General features: G+C 59.9%; 1 protein-coding gene across 4 annotated transcripts; it reads right to left on the bottom strand.

The window, feature by feature from the left end:
* Positions 1-169: 169 nt before the first annotated feature.
* Positions 170-22,549, bottom strand: MLXIPL (MLX interacting protein like). Of its 4 annotated transcripts, XM_055713473.1 has the most exons (18): positions 21,888-21,959; positions 21,274-21,362; positions 13,557-13,663; positions 13,319-13,401; positions 13,022-13,111; positions 12,218-12,262; positions 11,716-11,914; positions 10,931-11,008; positions 6,357-6,529; positions 5,687-6,278; positions 4,974-5,047; positions 4,324-4,504; positions 3,534-3,646; positions 3,229-3,348; positions 2,756-2,883; positions 2,278-2,401; positions 985-1,114; positions 171-568 (listed from the first exon to the last, which is right to left on the bottom strand). In XM_055713473.1, the coding sequence occupies exons 2-18, from the start codon at positions 21,318-21,320 to the stop codon at positions 450-452; spliced, it is 2,403 nt and encodes an 800-aa protein (XP_055569448.1). In that variant the 5' UTR covers positions 21,321-21,362; positions 21,888-21,959; the 3' UTR covers positions 171-449. The 4 variants fall into 4 exon arrangements, with proteins under 4 accessions (XP_055569430.1, XP_055569448.1, XP_055569442.1 ...); XM_055713467.1 differs by lacking the exon at positions 21,274-21,362 and having other exon boundaries at positions 4,324-4,501; positions 21,888-22,547; XM_055713460.1 differs by lacking the exon at positions 21,274-21,362 and having other exon boundaries at positions 21,888-22,545.
* Positions 22,550-24,474: the final 1,925 nt, after the last annotated feature.

Raw genomic sequence — 24,474 nt, 5'->3', positions numbered from 1 at the left:
GCCCGCCCCAATGGCTGCCCTGCCCGCCCCCTGCCCACTCCCGCCCACCTCTAGCCTCTCCATGCCCGCCCCCGCCCGCCCCACCCGCCCCTGCCGTCACTCACTGCCCTGCCCGCCCCCTGCCCACCCCTGCTCGCTCTCCCCCCCCCGCCCGCCCCCGCCCGGAGCAGGCCCGCAGCAAGAAGCAGGCCGGGCAGCGCGCACAGCGTTTATGGGGCAGCAGGGCCCGGCCCTCCCCCGCAGCCCTGTGCCGGGCCGAGGGCGGGCGGGCCGCACGCCGCCCCGGGGGCCGGGCCAGCAGGTGGGCAGCGGCCCCCGCCCCCCGCCTGCGGGATGGGAGAGGGACCCCCGGGGGCCCTGGCCTGAGCCGCCTGGCTGCGGCGGCCCCTGGGCTCCTCGCCGGCCGCGGGAGGGCCCTGGCCGAGCGGGGAAGGCCCGTCCGCGGGCCGCTAGCTGGAGCCGCCGCGGCCCAGCCCCGCCACCGCCTGCGTCGCCTGCTCCGGGATGCGGGTCGGGTCGGTCAGGATGGAGGTGGAAACGCTCAGCTGCCGGAGGGAGCTCAGGACGGCTGTGGGGAGACACGGGGCCTGTGGGGCTGGAAGGGTGAACCTGTCCCGGGGAGGCGGCTCTTCCCCCCGCATCAGCCCTGGAACGGCTGACGGCCCCGCGCCACAGCCCCAGCTGAAATGGCGAAGGGAAGCCCACCCTGGGGGCAGGGGGCTGACCCGGTCGGCAGCACACGGGCTCCTGCGGCAGGGCAGCAGCAGCCGGCCCAGCCGGAGCGCGGCTGTGCCAGGGGCGCCGCAGGCAGCTCCAGGGCGTCCGGCCGGTGCTGCCCTCCGTGCAGCACAAGCCTGCAGCAGCGCCAGCCCCGCTACCCCCCAGGACACCGCCACCCCTTTCCCCTCTGCTTTTCTGTCAGTCCACGCCAGCAGGCCGGCCCGGCTGCTCCGGTGTGCCACAGGCAGGCACGGGGCCACCTACTCGGCCGAAGCGCTGGGAGGGAGCAGTGCTGGTCCAGCCAGGCGAGAGATGTCTGGGTGAGGCTCTCCATGCTGGCTGTGGACACCATGCCATTGAAGGACTCGAAGAGCGGCCGGATGATGATACTGAACTGATGGCAGCAGAGGAGTTAAGGACCAGTCTTGCCCAGACTGTGGCTTCCCACCCGCCAGGTGTGGGCACCACCCTGCCACAGGCAGCAGGACAAACCTCCCTGCCCGGCCGTGGAGCAGACCTGCTGGGTGCCTGGGCACCAGCCCATGCTGCTGGGGTGGTGGGGACCTGAGCATCACTTATCACACATGACGCAGGGGTGTCATGACTGGGGCTGCCAGAAATGGTTGATTAGACACAAGACAATTCTTCCAGAGCAGATCAAGGCACCAGCTAATGCAGCATCCTCTGAAGTGCCCAGGAGCATGGGCACAACACCAGTGTGTCCAGTGTGCTCCCCTGGTGCTTCCAGCCTGCAGGGACCACCACTGGGGACTGGTGATTTTTTTGTATGTAATAATCCACAGCAGATAATTCCACCATGAGCATGTCCTGGAGCCCATGTTACCTTCAATATACCCAGTGTCCTGTGGAAGGAGCTCCCCAGCTCTGCATCAGGAGCCACCTCTGCCTTGCCCAGGCTGCCCACACTGGATCGGACTGTGGGAAGCAAGCCCTGCCCATCCGTCTGCCACTTGGGATTTTGTAGACCTCACAGTATCTGCAGGTTTAATGGTCCCGCTGTGTCTAATCCCTACTCACGGAGGAGCAGGTCCAGTCTTTTGAACACCTGTTCCCCGGCCCTTGGTCCCCCCCATCCCTTCCACTGTGTGGAACCCAGACTTGTGTCCCAGGCATGGGCACACCTGGGTTTCCAGGGTGTGCCTTGCGGCCGCCAAGACTAAACTGTCATGTCCCCAGCTTTGTATCTGGACCTTTCCCAATACCTAGTTGCTGGCTGCTGCCTCTCAGAACCAATTTCCATGTCACCAGGAGCTCTTCCCTGCATGTAGTAGATTCCCTGCCAGTGATGTTCCTCTTCCCCAGGACTGACCGTTTACTCCTACTCTATTTGCTTCCTTGTAACAGAAGCTTCTTCCTAACCACAGCACCTCAGTGTGTTCCCACTATGTGCCCTTGGCTGGGGAACATCTCCCCGTGGTCCCCAGAGCCTCTCGAGCTGGAGGGACCCCACAGAACTGGGAGCAGTGGGTGAACCAGTGGAGTTGGTGTTTAGTGGAGGGAATGGAACAAGCAGCAGGCACTGGCCCCGAAGGATACGATCCAGAACTTCCAGTTCTGCAGCGTGGAGGAGCGGACATACTCGTCGAACATGCTGCGCATCTGGTCAAAGCGCTGGCGTGTGATGGGCACCCCTGTGGCTGGCAGCTGCTCCTGGCACAGGCTGTGGGCCACAAGCAGTGCCATGGGTCTGTGTTCAGGAGGCTGGGAGGCATGGGGGTTGCCCCACGGTGAGAGGCTCTGGCAGCATCTCAGCTCTCGGCAGGGGTGGACAGGCAGTGTCCCCATCCCAAAGCAGCTGTGGGGCATGGCCCCGTGCTCTGGTCCCACACAGCACTGCCTCTTGAGCATCATCTCTTCCCCAAACAGGGTTTATTGAGGGGGAATAAAGTCAAATGCAGGTCCTGGGAGATTCCCAGGAGACCTGCTGCCTCCCCACTGCTGCCACTTGCCCTGGCTGGCTACCCCAGTGCAGGCGTTGGCTCCCTCCCCTGTCCCCCAGCCATGACCTCCTTACTTGATGGAGCCATTGAGCTCCTCAATCTGCTCCCGCAGCCGCTGCGCCTCATCCTGCAGGGCTGCCCGCTCCTGCTGCAGCTTGCAGATGTACTCGGCTGTCTTCTGCAAGGTGGTGGCCTTGCTGACCTGTGGAGCCACAGGGTGGGACAGTGAAGGGAGCCCCTGGGGTGGGCATGACGTGGGGCACCCAGCATTCCATGCAGCGGGGCTGGCAGTGCGAGGTGCCCTGTTCCCTGCTGCTGAGCCTTGGCAGCTTCTGCCTCCGGCTCCAGAGCCCAGATCATCCGGGCACGGCTGCACCACACAGGTCTCCATGTGCCCAGTGTGAACTCACAGCCTCCTGCGCCACAGGCTGGGTGCAGGGCAGGAGCCCCATGCACTGGGGCAGAGCAGGGATGCAGCATCTCCAGGTGACACACCGTGTCCCTGCACGCCCAGGGCTGGCTGGTCCATGCAGCCCTGGGCGCTCACCTTGATGCTGGGCTGAGCACTCAGCGTGCTCACCAGGCTGTGCAGAGTGTTGAAGCCCAGCTTGATGTTGAAGCGCCTCTTCTGCTCGGCAGAGATGTGTGTGATGCGGCGGCTCTCCATCTGCAGGGAAGTGCCATCAGGCGCCTCCTGGCAGCGGGGACAGCCCTAGGCCACCGGCCCCATTGGGGACAGGCATGCCCAAAGTTCACAAAGTGAGGCAGAGGGGAGTTTGGGGGCAGCAGGAAAGGAGGGTGCGTATGGAGATGGTGCCTCTGTAGTGAAGGCAGCGCTTGCTCCTGCCGTACCTTGCTGGACTCAGGTCTGCTCCGACGGGACACGGGGTGGTGCAGGGAGATGCCAGCGCCCAGCCGTACAGCAGGTGCTGGGGAGGCCTGGCTGGGCTTGGGCCGGTCGCTGCCTGGAAAAGGGAAGGTTCTGCTCTGGGGAGAGGGGCAGCAGCAGCCCCCCATGATGGGCTGACACAAAGGTTCTATGTTGTGACAGGCAAAGAGCAGCCTGCGGCACTACCCCGGCCCCAGGGCAGCCACCCTGCTCAGCTGATGAGGATGCTTTGGTCCAGCATCCAACTGTGTCTTATCTCTTTGTCTTATCCCAAATCCCACTTATTTTACAACTGCTCAGAAATGGGAAGATCTGGGATTGCAACATTTTAAATTCCCAGCATTTCTTTGGTGGAAATTGGCAGGACAGAGGCCCAAGGGCAGCAAGGCTGCGGTCTGCAGCACCAAACTGAAACTGGGAATGACATCAGAGCCTGGTTTCCTGCCACCGCCCTGGTTTCTGTGGGTGAAAGCAGGGTGCTTCCCACTCAAAAACCAGACTCTGGGTTTTAAAAACCACAGTCCGACACTTTGCTTCTTTTTTAAATTTTCCTGTTTCTGCTTTTGCTCAGGTAGAAGGAGGCAGGTGAAGGGGCTGTGCGCTCCCCTGCGGAAAGAAATCATCTGTGCTCAGCTGAGTCAATGTAAATAGGTGGGACTGAAGCTGAAATGAAACGTTCCCACAGCATTTGGTCCAAGCTCCCTGCAGGAAATGTAGTGTCCTGTGGAGCTCCTTGGGGTGCCCCAGACTCACCGCAAGCTGACGTGGGGGACAGCCGCTCCGCCTTGGGGACTAGCGGTGGGCCCGGCTGGGTCCCCACCAGCGGCACCGGCGCTGGTACCACTTGGGAATGGCTGGAGTCGGGACCCAGTCCTGGGCTCAGCTGGGCCATTCTTGAGAGGAAGGTGGCAGAGACATCAGGGACAGTGCTCTGCTGTGGGGAGAAGCCAGAGGGAAGCGGGAGGTTGCGGAGCCAGTGCCCCATGCACGCTGGGGACCAGACCTTCCCCTCTGGCCGGCCGGTGCCCAGGCACTGACAGCCAAACACCCATGAGGGGGCTGGGAAGGAGGACGTGCACCCCCCACCATCTGCAGGGGCAGCCCCCGGGCCCCAGGACAGCGCTGTCAGGAAAGGAGCCCTGCAGCTGGGGTGTTTCTCACCTCTGCTCTGTTTCTTTTGCAGGAGAAAACACCCAGGTGGCTCCTGCCTCCCTGGCACCCCAGCCACATGCCCCCTCCCTCACCCTGTGCCTGTCCAGCCCCATATTGCAAGGATGACCCCATGGAGCCGCATCTCCCCACCTGCCCTATCTCTGTCCTTGCCCCAGCAACCAGGGGAGGACAACTTCTGACCTGGGGCAGGCAATTCCCAACTCGGGGGGGGAGGGTCGGCAGGTGCTTACCGGGGAGACAGGGGATGCAGGCATGAGTCCTGTACCCATCAGGTGTGGGGCATCCAGAGCTGGCTCCTGCTTGGCTGCAAGAGGGCAGGGAGAAGAAGGACACTGCGGCGTGAGGGTTTGGGGGTTCAAGTGAGATTTTCTGCCCCCCAGGAAAGCCAGCCCCCAGCACTGGTGCTGCTACAGCCCCTTCCCTGCTTGTCTGGCCCAGAGGAGGGCGAAGCAGCTCCTGGAGAGAGGTGCCTTTGCTCTCCACAGTGATCCTGTGATCCACGTGCTGCATCCCGCCCTTGGGAGCCTTGGTGCAGGCAGGGACCCCCAGCCCCTCCCCAGCCAAGCACAGGCTGGACATGACAGCCTCCGTGGGACCTGTCCCATGGCACACATGGGCAGTGGGTTGGGCAGGATGCGGGTGACCCCTCAGCGCATTTGTGCCAACAGGGCCCTGGAGACCAGGCTGGGGGCACAGGGACTTTGCAGAGGTGCCTGTGGCCCAGCCACCTGGGCCCTGTCTCCCTCCCGAGGCTGCTGGAGCCAGGGGGGCTCCCCGGGCACGGCTTTACCCCTGGATTTGGTGCTGCCCCACCATGGGGAGAGCCAAGCATCCCCAGCATCCCAAACCTGGAGAGAAAGAGGGGTCCCCCCTCTGATCCCTCCCATAGCATCCCCACCACCAGTGGCTCCTGCATGCCCCCGCTGCCCCCCAGCCCCATTACCTGTGGTCAGCAGCTGGCTCAGGCAGGGCACGGCCAGATGGGGCTGTGCAGGGGGTCCTGGCAGCCTCTTTGCCTTGGTGCCACCAGGCTTCGCTTTCAGCCGCCCGCCCCCACCCTGGGGCAGCCCCTTGGGGGGGGCAAACCTGGGGTCGCCCAGCAGGGTGGGGGGCAGGAGATGGGGTGCAGATGGGCTGGGGTACCCCGAGGGTACCATGCCTGTGGTGTAGCCCAGCCCTGGGGGGTGGGAGGCGAAGCAGGGTGCTGAGAGGGGGGAGGCGGGGTGGGCAAGGAGTGACTGGCTGGGCGAGCTGGCACAGGGGAACTTGGAGCGGGGGGCTGAGGCAGGGGAGAACAGAGGGTCCGGACTCAGCAGCGGCGTGCCAGGGGATGAGCTGTCAGGGGTGTAATGGGGTCCTGGCAGCTCCAGGCTGAGGTACTTGCCGGGGAGGCCATACTGCAGCAGGGGCTTGTGTTGCAGCTGGGGGCTGAGGCTGCCAGGCACTGCGGTGGGGGGCTCGGGGGGCAGGGGGGCTGGGGGGAGCTCAGGGCCCAGGAAGGCACTGTGGAGGCTGAGCTGGGAGGCACCGCTGGGCTGCAGAAGACACAAGGGAGTCAAGCAGGGTGGCTGGGGCACTGGCAGCCGTGGGCTGCGTGCCAGGATCCTGCTCACCTGGAGGAGGGTGCTGGGTGGGAGCGGGGCCTCAGGGCTTGCAGGCAGTGCCCGAGCACCCATCAGAGACCCCCCACTGCTGAACAGGGGCTCAGCCATAGGCACGAAGCAGGGTGGCTCCTGGTAGCCTGGTTGTGTCTGAGATGGTGGTGGCCGATGGCTGGTGAAGATATCTGTGGGGCCAGGTGGAGACAGAGTGGTGGGCATGAGAGTGCTCTCCTGGAGATGGGGTGACAAACCCCAGACATACCGCTGGAGCCATACCCTGGTACCTCACCTTAACAGCACTGCCTGCTGGGGACCTACCAGTCCCAGCTTCACCTTGGGGGAATGGGGCACTGGGGAGGCTCCCAGCTCCGCCAGCAGATTTGGCACCCAGGGACAGCCTTGCCACATGCGTGGGGACAGGAAAATCCACCCAGGGGTGGGGAACCCATCCCCAGCACCCAGCTGAGCACCGTGTTCGCCAGGGCTACTCCCAGGGGGTGAGTGGCTGTACTGCTTCTCCTGAGCCAGCCCCAGGATACGGCAGGGACCATGACCCTCAGGCTGGGGCAGGGACCACGACACCCAGGCTGTGGGACAGCCACAGTGGCAGGGGGCTCGGAGGAGCAGGTCACAGTGTCCCCAAGCCACGGGGGACAGTCCCCTGGAGTTGTGGTGAGTGCCTGCTTCCCCACCCCAGTGCTGCCGTGTGTGCAGCCTGCGGCTAACCACATCCCATGGCCTTCCCGAAGCCAAGCCCCGTGACCCTGCTGCGACTCCCTCTCCCTTCCTCTCCCCTTCCCACAGCCCTGCTCCTTCCGCAGGCCCAGACACCGTGGTGCAAAGGGCTGGCCTGATGCTTTGGGCAGCTGCTTCCCTGGTGAAATGAGCTCCCAGGCACATCAGCCCCACGCACACCTCGGCTCAGCGCCAGTGCTGCTGCTGCCTGTGTCAGCACTGGCTTGGGCATTACCATTTGGAGGGTTTTGCCTGGAGAGGATGACTGTGGGGCAGGGATAGGGCTGCTGGACCCTTTCTGGTAGGATGGAGCATGAGTGCTGGTTGAGTCTGCAAGCAGCTGCCTGATAGCCCCCGGCACAGGCTCTGTGCCTGAGCAGCCACCCTGGGACACAGGCTCTTGCATCCCCTCTGGGGAGCACCGGGCCATGTGTCCAACCCCTTAGCTGGCACAAGCATCACTGCTTCCAGGCCCCACGCTGCTGCTGGCCCAGACCAGCACAGCCCAGACCAGCCCAGACCACAGACAGGCTCTGCCCAGCGCACACAGCCATGCCCCAGGTACCGGCAAGGCTGCGGTGCCGCTGCTCTCCCCCCAGGCTGTGGCACAGGCTCCAGTGGCTGGGGTGCCCTTGCTGGGACCTGCAAAGGCCTGAGACCCTTTTGAATCTACATCAGTGGAGCAAACCTGCCAGAAGAGTGGGATGCTATGGGGCTGAGCATGGTGCTGATTCCAGCAGTGCCGTGTGCTGCCAGCCAAGGGTAACACCTGCGCAAGGTGGGGCAGTGCCACCACTGAGCTGCCCCACTCAGCCCTCAGATTGCCCCTTCCCCCTACCAAGAACATGGTGAATGCCCTGGAGCATGGCAGAGCCACCCCTGCCCCTCCACCGCACTCAGCGTGGGCAGCGGTGCTGCCAGGCAGGGTTTCAGTCTCCCCAGGGCGCATCCCCCAGCTCCGCGTTGCCCCCAGCACTCTGCCATCCCCACGCTGGGCTGTGCCCGCCACTGGCACTGAACGTCTGCAGGTATTTATAGGCATTTCTGGTGCCCAGCTCTGCAGATTCAATTCCTCTTGTGCCTCTCACTGTGCTGCAGAGATGGAATGCAGCTGGCAGCCCCTGGGAGCCCTGTCCTCCCTTTCTCCTGCTCTTTCCCCACCCCAGAGCTCTTGCCTACACTCCTTTCCACCATTGCATTGCCCTGACCTTCTCCCAGTCAGTGCAGCGTGGCCAGGGCATGTTGCTGCTCAAAGAAGAGTCCGTGTGGTCAGCACACCACACCTTTGGCATCCCATTCCAACCTGGGGCTGCTCTCCCATGGGGTCAGGGCTGCAGACCCCATTCCCAAACCAAGGACCCTCCATCACTGGCCTCAGGCTCTGGGAGAGCCCGGCAGTGTGGTGGGGCGATACCACCCCATGGGACGGCCAGGCCAGCCCCAGCACCCCGGTGCCCGGTGGGGGTCCTACCTGGAGCGTAGTGCCAGCAGGGTGCGGGGCCGGGCTGCTCCCTCGCCTCTGCCATCAGGACTTCTCCATCCGCCCCACACCGCACTCTGGCACCCGCTGCAGACACGAGGTGCTTCCTCATTTGGGGATTGGTTTGCACGCACTGACTGACAGGCACTGAGCTCTGCCACAGCCACCAGACACGGTGACAGCCTTGTGACCCTGCAGGAGCTCTGCGCTGACTGCTGTGGCTGCCCACCCTGCACGCTTGCACTGCAGTACTCTGCACAAGGCTGCTGTGGGCATCCCTGCTCCGGAGCCACAAAAAGCCATTGCATGTCCTGCTAGAAAAGTGGCCTTGGGGACATAATTGGGTTGGCTGGCACCTGCAGCTCTGGCACCCAACACTCAGCCTTCACACCCCATCTCCTCTCCCCACTCCTCCCACACAGCCCCCGTGAGCACACAGCCCTGGTGCTGCCCATCGCGTGGTGTGTATAACCTCCCTGCTCCTGCACCTCTGCCCCGCACACCCTAGCCACGCAGCGCACACGCGTGTCCCACCAGCATGCGAATCACCCCCACACAGCGCTCAGCTGTGGTGGGACCATAACTTCCCATCACAGGGGTGAGCTGCTCTGTGCAGCATCCCAGAAAATGCCACGTCCAGGACAAAACTCCCACCCACAAATCTCCGAGCACCCACAGGGTGCTGCCCTGCCCTGGGGCACACAAGCCTCTCTGCAGCCATGCTCAGCAGCCCACGCCTGGGAGGACAATGAGCCACTCCTGGAGTCCCACCCCTGACCCAGCTGGACCTGGAACCCCCCCAGCCCCAGAAGTCTCCCCATGCAGAGCTGCCGGGCATAGGCAGAACAGGAAAGGATGCTTTCCCGCAATGCAGTGGCTTGCAGTAAGACCCATCCCGTTCCCAGGCAGGCATTTTCCCCAGGAAAAAAAGAGAACTTGGCTGCTCATAGAAATATACTGGTTCAGATGGGCAGTGTCGTGCCCCTTGCCATCTCCTGCTGAGCACAAGGCCTTGCACGCCAGTGGCATGAGCAGCAGCTAGGCCTGCAAAGAGGGGTGCTGGAGTGGCTGCTGTGACACTGTTGCAGCCAGGTGCTGCTTGAAAGGGGTTAGTGCAGCTTTCCAGCACCATGCAGGACCTCTCTGGGGTAGGGACACTTGTCAAGTGTCAGTCTGACCCATTTGGACCTGTCCCACCTCCCAGTGATTGTTGCTCACCGTGGGGCACCTGGGGGCAGGAGGCAAAGGGCCAGCAGTGGGAACAGACTCTCTTCCCAGCATGGCTTACCCTGATGGGACATCTGAAAGGAATGAGCTGAGGAAGGCTGGCAAGAGCCTTCCCACCCCCAGGGCAGCCACCACCTTCCCTGGCACATCAATGCCCCAGCCTGCTCCCCACCAGCATCTGGTCTTGCATCACCCCACAGCCACATGGTGCAAGCACCCTTGTTTCCTCCCGCTGAAGGAAGTGGAGACTGGCGTGGACTTCACAGGGTGCTCACAGATGCACAGAGGGGTCTAGACATGCTGCCCGAGGCCACCAGCTACCTGGGAGGGCTGCAGCCACCAACCCATCCCAGCTCCCACGCTGCAAAGTGTGCCCAGGCCACCAGCTCCGGCACGTTCGAGGGCAGAGCTGGTCCCCAGTGCAGCGTGTGCCAGCAGGGCCTTGCCCTGGCATATGGGGTCACTGTGCTGCACGGCTGGGACCAGGACATGTCCCAACTGACTTCATGGTGCTCACGGACACTGGTGGCTCAGAGCCTGCATGGCAGCACTGGTGGCAGCCCCACGAGATTACGCTGCCATCGCCCACTTCCTGGTGATCCCCTTGGCAGCCAGTGCCAGGTTTGTCTCTGGGCCATCCTGGCAGGAACAGTGACTTGTCTCCAGGGGATGTAGCCCAGCATGGGGTCCCAGCTCCGAGCCAGACCTCCAGGCTGCTAAGCCTGGGGCTGGCTGGGGAGTGGGGTGAGGTGGGGACACAGAAGCACAGAACCTGCTCTCTAGAGGTTCCCTAGAGGACAATTGCCCTTCCTCTGTCTGCAGGCAAGACAAGGTGGTTTGACACTCCTGGGAAGACCCTCTGTTTGTAGAAACCCCCTTCCACAGCTCCTGACCAGGCCCTTCCTGACCCACCACAGCTCTGCCCCCGGTGCAGGCAGGCATACTGAGACCCTGCCCCACAGCCTGCTGCGGCACCCCGGCCCGTGCATGCTGCTTTTTCCATGCCAGTGGACATCTTTCTGGCTGCCTTTGCAGCTCCCGCTGCTGCCTGCCCAACCCTCTGATGCCCCACTTTAGGGCTGCCATGGGGTGCTGCGCGTGCTGGGTGTGTGGGATGAGGTACCACATCCAGACTGACTCTTACCTGAGATCTCCATGTCATCCAGGCTGGGCTGCAGGGGTGCCAGGTCTGGCTGTATCATGTCAGCATTCCCAACATATGCTGGAAGAGGGCAGAGCTGCAACATTGGAGACCAGCCACCGCAACCCTAAGGCCCCCCTTCAGGGCACCTCCCACCACTGCCCTCCCACCTGCCTGGCTGCCACCCCTCTGTGCACCCCAGATTCACCCTGCATCGCTGCACCCTGCCCCACAGCTGTGCACAGGCAGGGAGATGGGTGCCCACCCTGTGGAGACCCAGGGCCATCCCATCCTAACCACCCTGCCCACGGTCCTGCAGCACCTGTGGGACCTCATCCAGCACACAAGAACCCCAGGGAAAGGCTGGTCCTTGGCGCAGGACCTGCCTGGTGCTGCAAGAGCTCCAGGGACCTGGCCAGGCAGGGACAACAAAAAGTGGCCATGGACAGCAGGACCTGCCCGCTGCTTACCCAGGGCTGGCAGCCCTGCTCTAGCGTCTGATGCAGCGTCCTTCATGGGGCTTGTGCTGTCTGAGCAGCCCAGTCCATCCCACCTGGGACAGCCTGGGATGGTCTGTAGGAAGCCACCAGAGGAGGGGATACTCCATTTGGGCAGGGTAGGATCATCCCCATCCAGCAGGGTGGATTGCCAGGGGATCCTGTCTGCCCCAAGGACACAGGCAGCAGTTCTCAGGGACTAAGGCAAGAGGCAGCAAGGTGCTATAGTGCATGCTTCCTACCTGGACCTCCTCCTCCACATCCTGCTAGAGCATGGTCTGGGGCACCTACCATCCTCAGGGGGTGCCTGGTGGGCACTGGGCGTCTGTGTCATGGTGAAGAGGGTGTCGGAGATGTCTGAGAGGAAGGTGTCCAAGTCGAAGTGCTGCCTACTCCCAGGCTCCTCTTCCTCATCCCCAAGTAGCATGGGTACCACGTTGCAGAAGAGCTGGTTGCACCATTTCTCTGTTGGCCTCCAGACATCCTCATCCTGCATGAGATGAAGCAAAGGAGCCAGCTGGGGATCTCTTGTGCATAGGGGCCATGCCTTGCTCCCCAGCTGCTCTCCCTTGCAGCTCCCATGTTCCCCACAGTGTTTTTCACTCCAAAGCTTCACACTTGGCACATTGGTGCTTCCAAAACAGTGAATCTGACATCCCAAGTGCTTGGCATGCATCCCATTGAGCTCATCATGCTCTAGGGCTTTCATCCAGCCTTCTCCCAAGCTGTCCAGTACAGGGGTCCACATTGCGTCCTCCTTTTCCCCTTCTCCACCCCTCCCCAGTGGGCTCACCTGTTTTGGACTGGAGAGCTCTCCCTCCCGGGTGGACTTTCGGAGCTGGAAGGAGAAGACAGCCTGTGTCACCCCCAGCCAGGGCAGACATGGTGTGGGGCAGAGCCAGGCGCAGGGCAGAGCAGGGACAGTGCTCAGGAAGGCGGGGGTCCCTGGGGGCACTCAGCATGGCTGCCATGAGTTCACATCTGCCGTTGCAGGGTTTGGGCTGAGCAGCCTCTGCAGCGGTGGGACTGGCAGTGTGTGGTGGTGTGAGGCTGCCAGCACCCTGTGCCTGTGGCACCCATCGCCTTTATTGGTCCTGAGTGAGTGGCTGAACCGTGGGGTGGGTGCCTGAGGTCGTGGTACCAGCATGCCCAAGAGTGGACACCCGGAGTGACACGGAGCCCTCAGCCTGCCTGCAGCATGTGCTGCCGCAGTGAGACGTGGCTGCCAGCAGCATGCCAGCAGATCCATGCAAGCCCAGTCAGAGCACCATGGGTGGGCTGTGGCCCTGCTTGACCCACACCAACATGTGTGCTGCGGGTGCAGTGCCAAACCCAGCTCCGCATCGTGCACCGGGCAAGGGACAGTCATCCCAGGCTGGGCTGCTGGAGCACACCGCAGCACCGCAGGCAACGGGGGGTAGGGTCCCCACTTAGCTCCCTGGCACCAGCACCGTGGGGGCAGCCAGCATCCCCTTCTCATGTGGGCAAGAGCCTGCCACCTTCTGCTCCTGGTCACCCATGGGTCCCCATTGGGCACGCTGTTGTCCCATCCCCCTGCTGGCACTGTCACGGGAGCAGCATGGGCGGAGGTACTCACCCGCTTCTTGTAGTAGATCCTCCACTTGTGGTACTCCCTCATCACCACCTCGATGCGGCGTTTCCAGTAGTTGCCCTCCAGCACGACAGCCTGTGGGGACAGGACAGGGGGTCATGTCTGAGCCCTCCAGCCCCAGCCCCCCATAGCCAGAGCTGGCCTCCTTCTACCGCATCAGAAACACCTTCCCAAGCAAATCTATGAAATACAGTGAGTTCTACCCCCTCTGCGTCCCCAGCTCCCACCTGTGCCACCCAGACCTGCTGCTGACCCAGAGACCTGCAAGGGACCATGCCCTACCTCTGGTTTTCGGTGCTCATCAGCCTCTGACCCCTCCAGCGGGGTGATGAAGCCACACACGGGGCTCTTCCTCCGCTCCACATCTGCACAGGGGAAAACAGGTGGCTTTGCCCATGGCTCCATCCCTGGGCAGGGAGGGTGCCTGCACACCCGTACATCGCTGCCCCAGTGCCAGCCCCATCCCACCCAGTATCACCCAGCACTCGGGAGACAGAGTGGGGTCTGGCCCGGTACTCACATTGGATGTACCACGCTCTCCAGATAGCGTTGTTTAGACGAATTTTATCCCAGCAAAGCAGCCGCAGCCCCTTGAAATTCTTCCACTTCGGGGACACTAGCTTCCCACTAGAACACCAAGCAAAGGAAAGGCTATGGGGCACCATCCCAGAGCCCTCCCAGTTCAGGGTCTCCTGGGGAGCCTGTGCCTTCCTGTGCCTGGAGAGATGCCTGGGGCCACCAGCCCAGTGGCAAGTCTGGAGCAGGTGAAGCCATGTGGTTCCACCGCAGGCTGCTCGCCAGTCACCTATGGGAGCACCCAGGGGAGCACCCTGAGCTCCTGTTCACCCTGAAAGCAGCACAGACCTGAAACGTGAGCTCCACAGACCCCCACAGGGCTTCTCAAGGGTTTAAAGCACAGTGCATGGAAGGGTTGACTCATTGAGGCTTGAACCCCAGCTCTGAGGAGACCCCACTGCCCTCGACCAGGACAGCTGCATCCCTGCCCTGAGAGAGAAAGAGAAGGCTCCTGCACAGGCAAGACATCAAGGGACGTTGTGCTGCTGTGGCTCTTGCCTTGTCACAGCGTTTGAGCAGCTATTTCTGATCCTTCTTTTAACATCAGGCAGGGCTTGGAAATGCTGCCTTCAGCTGGGGGCAGGGGCAGGCAGCGGGGCAGGCAGGGCAGCCATCTGTGCGGGGCTGGGAAGGCAGGACGGCAAGCTGGAGGACGTTAAGGACATTGAGGGATGCTAGCCTGTGCCCCAGGACAGGCAGAGAGCAGGACCAGCCCTGCCCTTAGCCCAGCACCGCGGTGAGCTCCTCTCTGCACCCACCCCTGCAAACCTGCACCCCCGCCACAGCCCCCAGCCTGAGCTGGGCTCCTCGCTGTTTCCCAGCTCCCAGAGGCAGCTGTGTTTGCTCTGCAGCTCACCGGTGGCAGCGATGGCCCTAATGGGGCCTGCAGTGCAGGCAGCCTCATGTCACTAATCATTTTGTTTCTTTCAGCCGAGGGACACGATCCCTTTACGTGCACCCACCAGGGAGGTCCTGCAGGTCCTGCTACCCCCAGAGCTCCGCAGGGGAGGCTGGTGTCCCTCTGCCTTACTTTGGGGTCCTTTTCACCCCTCCCTGTGAGCCCAGCGGCCGCCCCAGCTCTCCCTGCCACCAGGGCATGGCCTTGGGGCAATGCCAGCTGCACGGAGGGGCCCTCTGAGAGCGTGCTGGAGGCTGCATGGCATCCCCCCTGGGAAGCCCACATCCCCCCTGGGAGGCCCACATCCCTCCCTGGGAAGCCCACATCCCTTCCCAGCCCCAGAGGTTTTCCCTTAAAGATCTCAGTGCTGCTTTGGGTCCCACATCCTCAGCACACGCGGGGAGGAGGAAGGGTAGAGGCTGGGCTGGGGGTGGGGGTGCTGCATCCATCTATTGCCAGTATCTTCTCGGGCATACGCCAAGGTGCCATCGGGAGGTGCTGGGGATGGGAGCAGCGCCTGGCTAATGCTTTAAAAGCCGCACACTTGTTCATTCAAGCTTGTGAACCTCTCGAACACCCTCGAGCACAGACTCTGGCTGATTCTGCATTAACCTGCCTTGAAATGTGTCTCCCGCTGCGTGGCATGGCACAGCAAGTGGGGCTTCTTCCCTCAGCGGCTGTGCCAGCTCGGAGCTCGGCTCAGAGCTCTGTGCAGCCCCGCAGGCAGGTGGCTTGCTGCAGACGGGGTGCTGTTCTCCATGTCAGGGCCAGGCAGCCTGGCCAGGCAGCAGTGCAGGCAGTGAGAACCCTGTGCTGGTCTTGCGTAGCTCTGAGGCCAGAGGGATTGTGCTGGGGCAGCGGGAGAGGGTAGTGCTGCTGTCCCATCTCACTGCAGTGGACAAGGACTGGGCACCCCTCTGGCTCCTGATGCAGGGACGTGCCTGGCAGTGGGTGCTCCCACCTGCAGCAGTGGATGGGGACGGTCTCCCCAGGGAGACCCAGTCTGACCCACAGCCCCAGGGGCTGCAGGGGGACTGATACCCCCATGGCTCCAGCCCACAGAGAGTTAAGGACTTGGCTACGCACTGGCCATTCTGCTATCACCAGGATTTTGAACTTTCCCCAGCGGCACGAGGCAAACAGCATGGTGGTGCCAAGCAGAGGAACCAATGGAAGGGACAGGTTTCCCGGGCGTGTGGCCAGATCCTGACGGTCAAGGCTATGCAGCCACAGTCCCCACTGGTGCCACGCACCCTGACAGCCAGCTTAAAGGAGCAGCCTGAGCCTGCAGACCACAGATCTGCAGCTGCAGATGGGCACCTCAGCCACGTGTGATGCTGGTGGAGCCATGGCCACAGAGCTACCCTAGGACCTGGAGACAGAGGGGAGATGCCTTTGGGCTATGCCAATAATTGCCTTTTTTCCTCACTAATGTTTTTTTCAGTTTTCGGGCTTGTCAGACTGATCTTTGGTCTATGGTTTGCCTCCAAAATGGCCCCACCTTTCCCTGAAATTACCTTCTCAGGGAGTTCTGCAAACCACATGCTGAGCCATGAGAAAGGTGTGGGATGCCCCAAACAGCCTGGGGGTCCTGCTGCCCCATGCTGCCAGAGGAATGGGGACACAGATCCCATCACCAGCTAAGGGGTCCCTGTGGGGTGGGGGGAGGTGGGAGCAGGGCTCAGCCTGGGAGCAAAGCCAGCACGGGTCAGCACCGACTTCTGTTTTGTCCAGTAGCACTTTGTTTGCTCCATGACTCATTTAGCCCATCCAGAAGTCCAAGGTGCTGCAGCCCCGCTTTCATGTCAAAATGAGCATTTTACTTTCCATCAACAGCAAGAAAAGGCAGGAGGAATGATCTGGTGAGACGCAGGACTGCACAAAGAGAAGTGGGTGACAACAGGAGGGGAACAGCTGACCTGGGGGTCCTCTGGCAGGTACAAGCCTGCCTGGCCCTGCCAAGTGCGGCTGGTGCAGGACCCCGCCATGGGCCTGGCAGAGCCCTCCCTGCTCCCTGGGCTGCCAGGGCACAACTTGGTCTTGGGCTGGCTGAAAGAGGACAGCCTTTTCTGCAAGTCCTAAAAGCTCATGTTTGATTTCTTATGAATTTTGCTACCAAAGTAATGTGTTTTCTTTGATTTTTATGTTTTAAAATCCAGTCTGGCAAACAAAAGTTAAAAATCTGACCACAGTTTTCCTGAAAAGTGCCCCCAAGCAAAAACCAACCATGTTCAAATACAGCTTCAAATCTCTGCTATCTAAATGAGCGTTTTTCTTGACGGTGTTGCACCGATGCACTGATACAAGGGCTGCTGCGCCTGCTTGGCTGCTCGTGGTGCTGCTTCCAGAGGGAGTGAGCTCTGCCCCGGCGGGCACTGCAGCCCACACCACTGCACCAGGGGCAATTCCAGGGCAGTGGTGCTACAAAGGTGTTAACAGACGGTGCTGGGTATTAGACAGGAACCTGCTCTGTGTGTTTACCCCCAGACAGGAGTGCCTCTGCCCTTGCAGCTCTGCCTCTCAGGCAGCCGTTTTCCTCTGTGCGAAGCGAGAGTGAAGTGCCCCAAATGAGAAGTCATTTAAATCTTCTTGCAAAAAATTGTCAGGGAAACTGGATAGCCATGAGCCAAGACAGGTACATCTCCACAACCATTTTGGTGATCTCTGGAGATAGGACCCCACTGTGTGCCAGCAGGGGAACAGGCTTGCACACCTGCCCAGCTTCCCTGCACGCTGCTGGGGCAGGATCAGCGCCATACCCCTGGGAAATGACAGAGAAAAGGCATGCAGCTCCCTGCCACTAGTGACAGCACAACCACACTGCGGGGGGGATGGTCTTAGCCCAAACACGAGCCTTTCCCCCTTGCCAGACCACTATGGCCCATCATGCGGACATTTCATAGCAGAAGCTGCCCAGCCCACTGCAAAGTCCCACAGGGACCTGTGGAGCCAAGGCTGCCATCTGCACCAGGCTCTGCTCCGCTCCCCTGCTTCCTTCCAGCCGGAGCACAGGCAGCGCCCAGATGTGTCAGGTCTGGATGAGACCAAAGCCTCATCAAATGGTGGGGGTGGTCCCAGCAATCACAGGCTGCGGCCATATCAGTGCAAGCCACTTTCAGCCAGTCTGAGCTAGTGCACAGGGCTGCGGGTGAATGCTGGTGAACTGTGGTGAGCTGAGGTGAGTGATTTGCCATGAGAGCAAAGGCAACTGCAGGTTAATCCTGAGAGAAGGAAATGGGAGAGGGCAGCTCAGAGTGTGCATCACTGGGGTCTCTGCCTGGTGCATTCTGCCCCTGTGCATGGGTGTTTACAGCACTGTGAATTAAAGAGTCAGTTAGAGAGTACAGCAAAGCTACAATTCCACTTCTAGCAGAGCCTCAGAGCCTGCTGTCAGCTTGCCAGAAAGATGAATTAGTAGGGAATCAGTATGCAAAGGTGTAATCAAAGCCTGCCTTGTTTTAAACCAGAAGAGAGGCAGGGCTAATACTCCATGTTACTTACCGGTCTGTGTCCCTACCTGCTAAATCTCCCCTCTCAGTATTTGCAGGGGAGAAGAGAAGGTTGATCTACGCGATGCTCTGGGAACAGCCACAGGAGGCTGCTTCCGAAGCACAAAATAGACGTGTGCAAGATAAGACCATGAGCTGCTGCAGTTTGCAGTTCCTGTCTACACCCTGTTTTTCTCCCTTCAGGAGGACAGTTCCCAGGTCAGTCACCCAATGCCCCCCTGCAACAAGTCACAGGAAGGTGTGTGAGCCCGGGAGACCAGCTCCGCCATGCAGGACACTGGGGAGTCACGCTGCGGTGATGGAGAGAAAGGGCTTGCTCAGCTGGGGAGGGCATGCCAGGGCCAAGGTGTGAACAGTTCCTGAGAAGCTCAGCTCCACATGCTCAGATTTTTGGGGGAACATGATGGGGGCAAGTGTGCTGCAGGGAGGTCCACCCACAGGAGAAACAACAGTCCAAGGAATGGATTCAAGAAATGCAGCACGTTGCAGGAGGAGTGGGAGAGAATCATCAAGTCTTTAGCAGGAGGGCTGCTGGAAGTGTCCTGGAAAACAGGTACAAAGGGCCTGGGAACTGCTTCATCCCAGCCCCCCATATCAGGATGTTATGGAAGCCCTTGGTGGGGGGAGTTGCCTCTCTTTGAGGGATCTGAAGAAAAAAGGTACGCCTAGGAGCAATCCTTGATGTGGAGAGAGCATTCCTTTCCCAGCGAGGGGGTGATGCACAGTCCAGCCTGTGGGGGATAACACAGTCAGACCCTTGGGGTGATTGCTCCAGCTGAGACAGGACTGCCACAAACTGCAAAAATGGCATGGAGAAATGCTGGAGAGGGGAGGAACTGCAGTTCCTCAGATGGCTGTTCAGCTATAGCCATTGAAAAATGGCAGTGTTCAGAGAGCATGTAGTGTATTGCCTTTGAAATGGTGTGAGCCGGGGCAGCAAGTGCATGGATGGCTGCAACAGTCAAAGCTCAGCCAGCAGGACAGGAGAAGGTCCCCTCTACTCAGCACTGCTAAGGCCAAGTCTGGATATTATGTCCAGATTGGTCCCTCTGGGACCAAAGAGGGAGGTTCACAAACTGGAGTGATCCTGGAGGGGGATGTTAAGATGGTTGGGGACTACATGTACGTGACAGGAGAGGAGGGTGAGTGATGGGTTTGTTCAGCCTGAAGAAGAGAAGGTGAAGAGAGGATCTACTTACTGCCTGCAACTACCCAAAGGAGATTATCGAGGAGATGCAGCCAGACAATTCTCAGACATGCACCAAGAAAGGACAAGAGGCAATGGGCACAAGCTGGAACAAGGGAAACCCCAATTAAAGGCATGGACAGCATGCTTCCCCGTGAGAGTGGTGCAGTCCTGGGACAGGATGGACATGGCTGGGCTCACCATCCTTGGTCTCCGTCCATCAGAGTGATGGTCCTGAGCAACCTGACCTGGCTTTGGAGTTAGCCCTGCCCTGAACAGGGGTTGGACTATGAACTCCAGAGGTGCCTTCCAACCGATACCTTCCTGTAGTTTCTGCTTTGTTAGAGAATTAGTCTCCAACACAACTGTGGATGCATCCCTGGAGACTGAAAGACATTTGGCTGGCTGCTCCAGCTGAGGCTGCACTGCACCAGCACCCCTTCTGGGAAACCTGGCTGGGAGACAAGGTGGGAAATGGCAGATGATAGAGAGACGTATCAAGTCAGATAGGACTAAAAGTAGATGTGTGCCAAGTATCTTTAAACTCCATTTTCTCCCCCTGATACCTTCCTCTGACTACTGCTTACATGTCTGTCAAAAACATATTAGCAAAACTGCCACGCGTTTCCAAAGGGAGAAAAGAAATGCCTGAAGAGAAGCTGTAGCCAGCAGAGTGGTCACCTCTAGAGCCAGAGTGTGATCCCACTTGTGGAGAGGTATATCCAGCACTGTATTGCAGGTCCAGGTTGACCTGAACCTGGCCTCTGATCAGTGCTTCTCATCCTGTTTTTAGGGTGCTGGCAAGCTTCAGAGCATGACAGCTGAGAGGTAGAGGGGGAGAGAGAAGAACCGAGCATGAAGCTTGGAGAACATCCAATGTCAACATTTCCCTGGTTGGGTCCCATGGCCTATAGCTACCCTGCCCCCATGGCAGATCAGCAACTGCTCCCACAGGTGCTGAGCAAGACGTAGTCTTGCACCAAGACAGCCAGGAGACATCCAGGGTGGCCGTCAGTGGTGGCACTAATGCTTTGTAGCTGATGTGAATCCTCCTCACTGGGGGCTCCTGTTCAACTTCAGTTACAGTTTGCCATGGCGCTGGGCTTGGGGCTGGTGTGTGCATTGTCAGGCTCAGTGCAGGAGGGAAACAAGACCCTGGCAGAGTCCAAGGGGTAGAGAGATCTGCAGAGATGGAGCTCTGTCTGTGGTGTATTGGCCAGCCCTGGGTGGCATACAGCTGCTGTGGTCCATTCCACCTGCCAAAGCACTTGCACCCTGTCCCTTTCCCCTCTGCCTGGGGGAAGAGCTCATGGGCATATGGAGACTGTGGTGCATCCCAGGAGTCAAGAGCTTGAGCACCCTGGGGTGAAGCAGCATCTGCTCCTCCAGCCCCAAGCTACAAGGATCAGAGTATGGCAAGTATGGGGCTGGGAGAGCAAAAGAGAGCGAGGCCACCAGTGCCTCAGTGTCCCCTGTGTGTGGCACTCAGGGGTGACTTGCCTGACCAGAAAGCATGACCCTTAGCTGGGTCACCCCACGCTGAAGCTCACCGTGCTCCCACAGAGCACCAGCTTCACCAGCACCCTGGAGGAGAGCTGAGCCGTACCGCCTGTGAGCAAACTGTGCAATCTGGGATGTGGCAATGGGCCAAACATACACAGCTATGTAGCAACTAGTACCCTTGGAGTGCTGTCCCAGTGCCTGGTGTCACCAAGGCTGCTCTGGCAGTGACCATGTATTCCATCGTGTTGAGAGCTCAAGGACTCCAAGGCATACCTGACAGGTCAGCAACTGAATGAGACCCTGTGTGGGACAAGGCAACGGGCAACTCTTCAAGGCTATTTGCTGACATTTTTGTTTTCATGCAGCACCAGTAGCCCATTGTCATTCCAGGTTTTCACCTAGACATTTTGGGAAAGCTATGTAAGCAGTTTTGCACTGACACCAGTAAAGCAAGTCACCCTGATCCTCTGCTTGAGAGAACTCAAAACCTTGGGGCCCTGGCAAAAGAGGGGAGCTGGCTTCGAGAATGTGGACCAAGGCACTAAGCGACACTGTGCAGGCTCACCTGTTGTCACTGAGGCACTGCGGGATGAGCAGGTCCTTAGCATCCATCCTGGGCTTCAGTGATTTGTGTGGTTGGCAGAACCTACCTATCTGATTTCGCAGGAGCGAAGGAGGGAAGCTTTCAGGAGGCCCTGGGCAAAGCCCCGTGCAGCCATCCAGCCCCAAGGGCTGCTGCATGTCCTGGAATAACCTCAGGACATGTGGGCAGTCAAGGACGGGAAGGCAGGACTCCTGCTCTGGGCTGGATTGCCAAAGACTGTGTTTGCTGCTCACAGGGTTATTGCTGCTCTACAAAGTGTGCGGGGTCTGGCCGTGAGGGTGCTACAGCAGGGTGCTGTGACTCCAGATCTCATGGAAAGGTGAAGGAGGGTTAAGCTACACATGAAGAGCAGATAAACTTCTCATCTGGCTCCGTGGCCAGCAACCCAGCATCAGCTCTTTCTCCCTGAAACCTCCCAGGATGGTGGATTTTAAGCATACTGCACACCATGACCCAGTGGAGAAGAAGGAGGTGGTGTCAGCTGGCCAGAAGTTCCTGGATGGGCAGCAGGGCAGCAGCCTTCAAAAAGCTGGGGGGGACGAGACGCGTGCTGGCGAGAGGGCGATGGGACTCACCTGTACTCCAGGCTCATGCACTCGAACAGCCGGGTGAGGGTCGGGTCAATGCTCCGGGGATCAGCCGGTTCGGGCTCGGCACGGTGGTGGCGCCGCCGGGGCAGCGAGTCACTGTGCGGGGATGACACCATGAAGTGGCCGCTGTGGATGACCTGGGGTGGGTTCTGTGCCCCGGTGCCGGGTCCTGCGCCGCCCGCAGCTGCATCCTCAGAGTCCGAGTCGGAGTCAGAGATGGGGCATGGCCCAACTGAGGGCTCCGGGAAGGGTCCCGGGAACCCCACCTGAGCTCCTGCCATTGCCTGGTGCTGGGTTGGCAGCCCTTGTCAGCCTGCCCCAGTGCTGGGGTCCACGTCCCGGTTGTGCTGGAGCCCTACAGGCAGCACTTGGGCATCGAGCACATACCGTTGGGTTCCCCAGGCACAGGACACCCGCACCACGTGCCCTCCTCACGCCGCTCGCCCCCCGCCAGCCCACGCCGCCTCCCTCGTGGCTCAGCTTTCAGTTTGCCAGGCGGCCGCCAGCCCTTATTTATAGTGGTGGCAGCTGATCCCGCCCATGGCGCACGTCAGCCCGGCCACGACACCCTGCCATCAGCCACCGGCCACCAGCTCCTTGCCACGGCCACTAGCCATCAGCTCCCTGCCATCGGCCACCGGCCACCAGCCCGCTGCCACCGGCCACCAGCCACCAGCTCCGTGGCACTCTCCGGCTCTTGCAAGGTGCCTGATGGGCTCGGCTTTTATTCCCCACTGCTAAGCTGGGGAGGAGCAGCTGTGGGTCCCCCGTCCCCCCGTGCCCAGTGGCCACCAGCTCGCTGGCAGTTGGCTCTGTTTACCTGGGCTAATCGCTGCTGCTGGCTGTGGCGGGGAGGAGTGGGTGGTATTTACCTAGTGCCTCTGCCCTAATGTATCTCCCTGCACTTTCAAGGGAACAAATACAGATTAAGCGACACAAACAGGTAAAATTATAGCAACGGGCACCCAGCTCAGCACAAAGCACGCTGAGTCACTGAGCCGTGTGCCAAGCTGAGAAACAGCCCAGGCAAAACCCTGCTCCGAGGTGTGACTCAGCTGGAGAGGGGATGCGAGGAGCTGAATGCAAGAGAGGACAATGATGAACTCAGTTCTGGTGGGATTTACACACCTAGTCATGCAGTCTTTAAGAATCCTTCACCTCCAAGGTGTCCTGAGGGATGCAGGCAGGCAGGGCTTGATGCACCGTCCCCTTCCCCTGCTCCATGCCAGCTGATCTTTGATAAATACTGAGAGCTCTTGCCAGGGCTTAGCATGTGCCAGGGTAGCCAGACCTGTGTCACGAGCACCTCCTGGCTGACCAGAGCTGCAGAGGGACAGAGTGGATATAATTTCAGGCTTTAATCACATTTTTTCTCTCTAGTTTCTTGCAACTTCTTCCCCAGCTCCACAACCTGGCACAAGCACACATGCCTGGAGAGCACCCAGGCACAGCTTTTAGGCTCTTCTGATGAAAACATGGTATAGATGGTGGCATGAAGCTAACATCGATGGCCACAGGCATCTGAACTTTAATCCAGCTTGCAGGTGGAGTAGAGCACCCTTCATACCACACAGGTGGGTCCTGCTGGTGGTCCAGAGGAGTGAGCAGCTGTCCAGAGTGTTTTTCAGAGCTGGAAGAAGAATATGTACAAATAGCTGTTTTGAATAGTTTTTCCACTAGTTGGTGCAAACTTCACTAAGGAGCAATTTCTCAGTTTTTCAGCCAGATTTGTGTTGCTCTGTAGCGCTCTCTTCCCCATCTGTGTTTCGTTACGACTGTGTTAGTCTGTCCCAAGATGCCTGTCAAGATGCTGAAGAGAAGTAATTTTAGAAGTGCTGTCTGCAGAAATTTTAAGGCAATAGTGGACATGTGGGTGTCCTGGGAAACTAAGAATTAGGCAAGCCACAAGAGAAACAAAGATATCAGAGATACGCAGGCTTTCTGGGAGCACTCCTCTGTGCAGGGCTATGCTGCACAAAAGGGACTTTCCAGGTGTTTGCCCAGGATCATTTGCCATCTGTTCACCGGCTGCAGGCAGGCTCCGGTCCTCTGGGACAATGTATGTCTGAGGGAAGGAGAGAAATACATCACTGAGGCTTTTAGGGACATCGTAACTCCTTCATCCCTGGTCTAGCAGCTCTTGTGCTGCAGAGGAGAGAAATCTCATGGGCAAAGGGCACCCAGCCTGGGGAAGCGGGTGACGGATCCTGCAGAGGAACCTTCCCCAGCAGACAGTGGACCAGAGCAGTGCTCCCACACATGAACAGGCAGGCTGCAGTGCTGAGGGGGTTTGTACCTGGCTGGATTTGGAAACATGCAAGGCCAGGTACAGCCATATGGATGCAACACAGTGTCAGAGAGTGTAGCAAGGCAGTTGTGGTTCTGAGTGCAATGCAAGATGGATGTCCCAAAGGTGTCTGAAAATGTGCCAAGCGTGGAGATGTCCATGTGACTCAGCCAGAGCCAGGATGTGCAGTCACAACAGTGATGGATGGGGATGGGTTGGACTCAGACCTGGAGGATATTCAGCAGATGCAAAGGAACAAACAGGTTCCATTTTAGTCCATCAAGA

This window comes from Falco cherrug, chromosome 1, assembly GCF_023634085.1.
Source record: "Falco cherrug isolate bFalChe1 chromosome 1, bFalChe1.pri, whole genome shotgun sequence".
NCBI classification, from domain to species: Eukaryota; Metazoa; Chordata; class Aves; order Falconiformes; family Falconidae; genus Falco; species Falco cherrug.
The sequence above is the reverse complement of the archived record's forward strand: the minus strand, read 5'-3'. Positions and strand labels throughout refer to the sequence as shown.